The sequence below is a fragment of the Aethina tumida genome, chromosome 5 (assembly GCF_024364675.1).
Source record: "Aethina tumida isolate Nest 87 chromosome 5, icAetTumi1.1, whole genome shotgun sequence".
In the NCBI taxonomy this organism is placed as follows: Eukaryota; Metazoa; Arthropoda; class Insecta; order Coleoptera; family Nitidulidae; genus Aethina; species Aethina tumida.
The window spans coordinates 8643435-8652002 of NC_065439.1; the positions used below are offsets into that span (position 1 = coordinate 8643435).

General features: G+C 27.5%; 1 protein-coding gene across 1 annotated transcript; it reads left to right on the top strand.

Moving 5' to 3' along the window:
* Positions 1-3430: 3430 nt before the first annotated feature.
* On the top strand, positions 3431-3865 carry LOC126265680 (uncharacterized). The gene has a single exon (XM_049967924.1). It carries the CDS (start codon positions 3431-3433, stop codon positions 3863-3865), a length of 435 nt encoding a protein of 144 aa, XP_049823881.1.
* The last annotated feature ends 4703 nt before the right edge of the window (positions 3866-8568 follow it).

Genomic DNA, 8568 nt, shown 5'->3' on the forward strand with positions numbered 1-8568 from the left:
AATTGTTTTAAGGACAGCGTCTCCCTGTGTTAAATTCCCTATACAAACGCCGCCGACGACTTGGAGCTAATCTCAAAAACTACGCAATCAATCTATTTCAAATTTTGGGTGTGGATTAACAAATGTTTGATCTTTGACATGACATAGTTTTAAAGTCGTAATTTTATTTAATAACAAAGTTATTGCTGGTCAAACTTAGGTCATTTTCTACCATTTTTGTACAGCAAATAACTCAAAAAATAAAGAATATTTCGGTAAATGAAATATGTCATGTCAAATGTCAAAATTTCATACGTAAACCGAATAATAATAGAAATCTGTAAGTATAAGTGATTGCGGCGTAGGAAGGGGGGTATGTCATGTGTTCGACTCATTATTCATAGGTGGCCTGTTGACTATTATTATAGCAATAAAATTTAAAAACTCTTTGATTCATAATACTACTAATGTCATAATTACAAAGTGGCCACAAGTAAGAAAGCCATTGACATGTGAGTCTGCATCACAGAAGAAATTCAAAAATTTATTTAAATATTTATTTTTTTTAAAAATATTGATAATTGATTATTCATCATTAATCAAATTTATGTGATGTAAATATATATTTTAAACTCTTTTTTAAATAGTTATCAAATTATTAAAATAGTAAATTTTTAACCTGGAAATCTAAACAGGAAATTCGGCTTATTGTTCAATATAATATAATACAATACAATTTTCATTATCTGATAAATTAAAATCAAAACACTTTTTATATACAATATTTTTTGATGTATAATTACAGTAAACTAATGCGTAAACTTTGTAATTTGAATGAAATTTATAGGAATTTAACGTAGTGAAACAAATTATTTTAAAAATTAATATTTTATTAAATTGACATTTTTTTGTCCTCTTTTCCTACGTTTCTCTGATGTAGGGTGGATCAAAACTTTTTAAATTTCACCCTCTTCTATTTAATAGTATCTCTTGTCCTAGGCAATTAAAATAGAATCTTTCTAATTTCGAAAGCATTTTGTTATTCCAAAAATTCGTCTTAATGAATTACTTCAACGAGAAGTTTATTTTTTGGACCTGAATATACAATAAAATATAGCATAGATTAGTTCCAATAATATTTAATTGATCTTATATCTGAAAGTAATATTCTATAAGTTCTATATTATAAACGTCTCATAAGAACACTTGACTTCCACAATTTCGTCTTCAGAAATAATTCCTGAAAATATAAAAATTTAATTATAAAAATACACAATATAATTTATAAATATCCATGAAGAACATCTACAAATAAACCAGCAGGCTTTACAATTTTATTGCATTCTTCTTCAATTCGTAGCTTCTGTAGAAAAATTATTAATTTTTTTAACTATATTGACACAAGATTCTTTTAATTTTAACGTCTCCAAAATTAGAAGCAATAAGCCGGTGCATTTATTAATAATAATATGGGTTGTTAAATTGCCAATTGCTTTTACATTTATTTAAATTGTTCTTTTTTAGTAATTTTGATCTAATATCTCATTTAAAATAAATTGTGAACATTGGGTAGATTCGTTATACTTCTCATCTCGTTCTAATTTCTCCACAATATATGATCCTATTTTCTTCAGTTTCCTGTTTGTTAGTTCCACTAAATGTAAACTTTTGATTTTTTTCTTAGACCAAGAAGCAAATCTACGCGTTTTTGGCATTTTCTAAAATTAATATTGCTTTTATTTTATTATTGTATACTATAATATATAGTCGTACATGCTTCTTTGATTTTAAATTTCATATTAAAATTATGTGTCACTTGATTTTCAAATTTTATAAAGTCTAAGTTAATTTAACTACATAATACAAAATAGCTCAAAGACAAGTTATGTAACAACACGAAAAAATAATAGAATATTGGGTAAACCAATAATATGAACAAAAAAAAACTATATATGTATTTATTAAAAAGAAATAAAAAAAAACGAACTATCATATTTATTTTAAATACATTAAAGTCGATTTGAAATGAACATAAAACATTCTTCAAATAAATCAATCTTTATTCATAATTTCACGAGGAGAAAAACTAACAACAAACAATGAACACGGAATACAAATCCATCCAGACGCTTCCAATGGAAAACCAAGGTCACAAAAATATGAAATAATATCAAAATTATGACAGATACAAGTAAAAATTAATTAATTAATTGATGACGTGAATTAACAAATATACATAATACATACGAAACAATAATACAGCAATATAAAAACTAAAATTGAAATAAAAACTTTAAAAGTTTATAACAAATTACACTTTGTCTGATGACTAAAATAAGACTAATTTGTTCCTCTGTTTGAAACTGATGTTTCTTCAACCACCAAAACTGAAGTAAAATTTCTAAGTCAAGTACTACCCAAACAGAAAAAATCCATTTGTTTTGTTATTACATTTCACTTAAATTTCGACCCAAAAAATTACACGCAGGTTGCACTAATTTGTATAACTCATCACTTTGAGGATGCGACAGTAAGAGTTTGAAGTAAATACAAATTCAGAGCTAGGGTCACTATTAACTTTGAGATCATTTTTTTTAATTAATAATAGATTTTAAATCGGCTTCCGTGTTTGTATAACGTATTTATTATATTTGTTTATATAATAAAATGTGATTGGTTTACAACTAACTATACAACAAAATATCACAAAACTAATTAGCACTAAAAAAAAGTTAATAACTGTATACGTTATTATATTTTTAATATATATTATTGTATTATATATTAATTTTATATAATTTTTATTAATAAAAATATAGTAAGAATTCACAAAAAAGAAAATATCACAAAACTTATTAGTTATGTATTATATATATTATTGTATTATATATATAATATTTATACGGTCGGCGTCAGATCTGCAGTTGCACCTTGAAGGCTATATTCGCTTGCGGCGAGTGTGTGAGAGTGGAGGGGATAGTAGTAAAAACTGTGCGAGTGTTCAATTGCGACACAGTAAATAAATGTTTTTAGATGTGTTATTGCGATCAATGGTAGAGAGGATGCACCGCACACTCAAGGCGGCTCTCAAATGTTCTTCAGAGGTGCCTTGGACCCGCGCCTTGCCCTTGGTTCTCCTTGGTCTACGGACTACCTTCAAGCCAGACCTACAAGCCTCACCTGCTGAGATGGTTTTTGGCACGTCGCTCCGAATTCCAGGAGAGTTTTTCGAACCCTCGTCGCAAGCAGCTCCATCCCCCGGAGATTTCGTCGCGGAGCTCAAGCCCGTCTTCGCCGCAATTCGCCCGATGCCCGCTTCAAGGCACGCATCACACCGCCCCTTCGTTTTCAAGGACCTGCGCACGTGCGAATACGTGAGCCCTACACCGGCCCGCACCGTGTCGTCAAGCGAGTTAGCGACCTCGACTACGTCATAGATGTCAACGGGGTGATGAAGACGATCTCGACGAGCCAGCTCAAGCCGGCCTACCTCGCTCAGGCGGACCTAGACCGTTTAGCTCCGGCGCAGACACCAACTGCAGCGGACCAGCCGTTTGCTCCGGGCCCATCGCAACAACCGACTGTTCCGGACGATGAAAACTTGCCACCAGGTGCAGCGAGCCAAACGTTTCCACCGCCCACGCCTCAGCCACCGTCGCAGGATACCCAGCCACCGTTACAGGACGCCCGGCCACCGCCGCAGGACACCCAACCACACCGCCAGCGCCCCGCCAGGAGGGTCAGGTTTTCGTGCCATTCGTCTCCAGACAAGGTCACTGGAGGGGGAGTAGCTGTGGCGCCAAAAGCTTCACTTCGAAGCACAACGGAAGATGGCGTGCATCGTCGACGCAGTAAGCGTCTTGCGTCGCGCGCCACTGGAGCTTAAAGCCACGCCGCGTCCCTTCTTCCCTAAGCTCTCGAAGACGGCGGTCGCACCTATTTTTTCACTCGAAATTTGTTGTTTGGTTGTGTTACTGGGCTCAATAAAGAGTTCATTTTTGAGTTAATCGTGCTTTATTTACTAGTTCGCCCTTTCCCTTTTTCCGCATCGAGGGAAAATCGTGTAAACTGTAAAAGATACTTTAGATTTTTTAGATTCTTTAGATTCTTTAGATTCTTTAGATTCTTTAGATTCTTTAGATTCTTTAGATTCTTTAAATTTTTTGGATTCTTTAGATACTTTAGATTCTTTAGATCCTTTAGATTCTTTAGATTCTTTAGATTCTTTGGATACTTTAGATTCTTTAGATTCTTTAGATTCTTTAGATTCTTTAGATTCTTTAGATTCTTTAGATTCTTTAGATCCTTTAGTTTTTTAGATTCTTTAGATTCTTTGGATTATTTAGATTCGTTAGAATCTTGAGAATCTTTAGACTCTTAAGGTTCTTTATATTCTTTAGATTCCTTAGATTCTTTAGATCCTTTAGATTCTTTAGATTCTTTAGATTCTTTAGATACTTTAGATTTTTTAGATTCTTTAGATCCTTTTCTTTAGATTCTTTAGATTCTTTAGATTCTTTAGATTCTTTAGATTCTTTAGATTCTTTAGATTCTTTAGATTCTTTAGATTCTTTAGATTCTTTAGATTCTTTAGATTCTTTAGATTCTTTAGATTCTTTAGATTCTTTAGATTCTTTAGATTCTTTAGATTCTTTAGATTCTTTAGATTCTTTAGATTCTTTAGATTCTTTAGATTCTTTAGATTCTTTAGATTCTTTAGATTCTTTAGATTCTTTAGATTCTTTAGATTCTTTAGATTCTTTAGATTCTTTAGATTCTTTAGATTCTTTAGATTCTTTAGATTCTTTAGATTCTTTAGATTCTTTAGATTCTTTAGATTCTTTAGATTCTTTAGATTCTTTAGATTCTTTAGATTCTTTAGATTCTTTAGATTCTTTAGATTCTTTAGATTCTTTAGATTCTTTAGATTCTTTAGATTTTTTAGATTCTTTAGATTCTTTAGATTCTTTAGATTCTTTAGATTCTTTAGATTCTTTAGATTCTTTAGATTCTTTAGATCCTTTAGATTCTTTAGATTCTTTAGATTCTTTAGATTCTTTAGATTCTTTAGATTCTTTAGATTCTTTAGATTCTTTAGATTCTTTAGATTCTTTAGATTCTTTAGATTCTTTAGATTCTTTAGATTCTTTAGATTCTTTAGATTCTTTAGATTCTTTAGATTCTTTAGATTCTTTAGATTCTTTAGATTCTTTAGATTCTTTAGATTCTTTAGATTCTTTAGATTCTTTAGATTCTTTAGATTCTTTAGATTCTTTAGATTCTTTAGATTCTTTAGATTCTTTAGATTCTTTAGATTCTTTAGATTCTTTAGATTCTTTAGATTTTTTAGATTCTTTAGATTCTTTAGATTTTTTAGATTCTTTAGATTCTTTATATTCTTTAGATTCTTTATATTCTTTAGATTCTTTATATTCTTTAGATTCTTTAGATTATTCAGATTCTTTAGATTCTTTAGATTCTTTAGATTGTTTAGATTCTTTAGATTCTTTAGATTCTTTAGATTCCTTAGATCCTTTAGATTCTTTAGATATTTAGATTCTTTAGATACTTTAGATTCTTTGGATACTTTAGATTATTTAGATTCCTTAGACTTTTTATATTCTTCAGATCCTTTAAATTCTTTAGATTCTTTAGATTCATTAGATTCTTTAGATTCATTAGATACTTTAGATTCTTTAGATTCGTTAGATTCTTTAGATTCTTTAGATTCTTTAGATTCTTTAGATTCTTTAGATTCTTTAGATTCTTTAGATTATTTAGATTATTTAGATCCTTTAGATTCTTTAGATTCTTTAGATTCTTTAGATTCTTTAGATTCTTTAGATTCTTTAGATTCTTTAGATTCTTTAGATTCGTTAGATTCTTTAGATTCTATAGATTCTTTAGATTCTTTAGATTCTTTAGATTCTTTAGATTCTTTAGATTCTTTAGATTCTTTAGATTCTTTAGATTCTTTAGATTCTTTAGATTCTTTAGATTCTTTAGATTCTTAGGATTCTTTGGATTCTTTAGATTCTTTAGATTCTTTAGATTCTTTAGATTCTTTAGATTCTTTAGATTCTTTAGATTCTTTAGATTCTTTAGATTCTTTAGATTCTTTAGATTCTTTAGATTCTTTAGATTCTTTTGATTCTTTAGATTCTTTAGATTCTTTAGATTCTTTAGATTCTTTAGATTCTTTAGATTCTTTAGATTCTTTAGATTCTTTAGATTCTTTAGATTCTTTAGATTCTTTAGATTCTTTAGATTCTTTAGATTCTTTAGATTCTTTAGATTCTTTAGATTCTTTATATTCTTTAGATTCTTTAGATTCTTTAGATTCTTTAGATTCTTTAGATTTTTTAGATTCTTTAGATTCTTTAGATTCTTTAGATTCTTTAGATTCTTTAGATTCTTTAGATTCTTTAGATTTTTTAGATTCTTTAGATTCTTTAGATTTTTAGATTCTTCAGATTCCTTAGATTTTTTAGATTCTTTAGATTCTTTAGATTCTTTAGATTCTTGAGATTCTTTAGATTCTTGAGATTCTTTAGATTCTTTAGATTCTTTAGATTCTTTAGATTCTTTAGATTCTTTAGATTGTTTAGATTGTTTAGATTGTTTAGATTCTTTAGATTCTTTAGATTCTTTAGATTCTTTAGATTCTTTAGATTCTTTAGATTCTTTAGATTCTTTAGATTCTTTAGATTCTTTAGATTCTTTAGATTCTTTAGATTCTTTAGATTCTTTAGATTCTTTAGATTCTTTAGATTCTTTAGATTCTTTAGATTCTTTAGATTCTTTAAATTCTTTAGTTTCTTTAGATTCTTTGGATTTTTTAGATTCTTTAGATTCTTTAGATTTTTAGATTTTTCAGATTCTTTAGATTTTTTAGATTCTTTAGTTTCTTTAGATTCTTTAGATTCTTTAGATTCTTGTGATTCTTTAGTTTCTTGAGATTCTTTAGATTCTTTAGATTCTTTAGATTCTTTAGATTCTTTAGATTCTTTAGATTCTTTAGATTCTTTAGATTCTTTACATTCTTTAGATTCTTTAGATTTTTTAGATTCTTTAGATTTTTTAGATTCTTTAAATTCTTTAGATTCTTTAGATTCTTTAGATTCTTTAGATTCTTTAGGTTCTTTAGATTCTTTAGATTCTTTAGATTCTTTAAATTCTTTAGATTCTTTAGATTCTTTAGTTTCTTTAGATTCTTTAGATTCTTTAGATTCTTTAGATTCTTTAGATTTTTTAGATTCTTTTGATTCTTTAGATTCTTTAGATTCTTTAGATTCTTTAGATTCTTTAGATTCTTTAGATTCTTTAGATTCTTTAGATTCTTTAGATCCTTTAGATTCTTTAGATTCTTTAGATTCTTTAGATTCTTTAGATTCTTTAGATTCTTTGGATTCTTTAGATTCTTTGGATTTTTTAGATTCTTTAGATTCTTTAGATTCTTTAGATTCTTTAGATTCTTTAGATTCTTTAGATTCTTTAGATTCTTTAGATTCTTTAGATTCTTTAGATTCTTCAGATTCTTTAGATTCTTTAGATTTTTTAGATTCTTTAAATTCTTTAGATTCTTTAGATTTTTTAGATTCTTTATATTCTTTAGATTCTTTAGATTCTTTAGATTTTTTAGATTCTTTAGATTCTTTAGATTTTTTAAATTCTTTAGATTCTTTAGATTCTTTAGTTTCTTCAGATTCTTTATGTTCTTTAAATTTTTTAGATTCTTTAAATTCTTTAGATTCTTTAGATTTTTTAGATTCTTTAGATTCTTTAGATTCTTTAGGTTCTTTAGATTCTTTAGATTCTTTAGATTCTTTAGATTCTTTAGATTCTTTAGATTCTTTAGATTCTTTAGATTCTTTAGATTCTTTAGATTCTTTAGATTCTTTAGATTCTTTAGATTCTTTAGATTCTTTAGATTCTTTAGATTCTTTAGATTCTTTAGATTCTTTAGATTCTTTAGATTCTTTAGATTCTTTAGATTCTTTAGATTCTTTAGATTCTTTAGATTCTTTAGATTCTTTAGATTCTTTAGATTCTTTTGATTATTTAGATTCTGTAGATTCTTTAGATTCTTTAGATTCTTTAGATTCTTTAGATTCTTTAGATTCTTTAGATTCTTTAGATTCTTTAGATTTTTTAGATTCTTTAGATTCTTTAGATTCTTTAGATTCTTTAGATTCTTTAGATTCTTTAGATTTTTTAGATTCTTGAGATTCTTTAGATTCTTGAGATTCTTTAGATTCTTTAGATTCTTTAGATTCTTTAGATTCTTTAGATTATTTTGATTATTTAGATTCTGTAGATTCTTTAGATTCTTTAGATTCTTTAGATTCTTTAGATTCTTTAGATTCTTTAGATTCTTGAGATTCTTTAGATTCTTGAGAGTCTTTAGATTCTTTAGATTCTTTGGATTCTTTAGATTCTTTAGATTCTTTAGATTATTTAGATTCATTAGATTCTTTAGATTCTTTAGATTCTTTAGATTCTTTAGATTCTTTAGATCCTTTAGATTTTTTAGATTCTTTAGATTCTTTAGATTCTTTAGATTCTTTAGATTCTTTAGATTCTTTAGAT

Bases quoted from the DNA above. Each gene is read 5' to 3' on its own strand.
- LOC126265680 (XM_049967924.1), top strand. From the start codon at position 3,431: ATGAAGACGATCTCGACGAGCCAGCTCAAGCCGGCCTACCTCGCTCAG.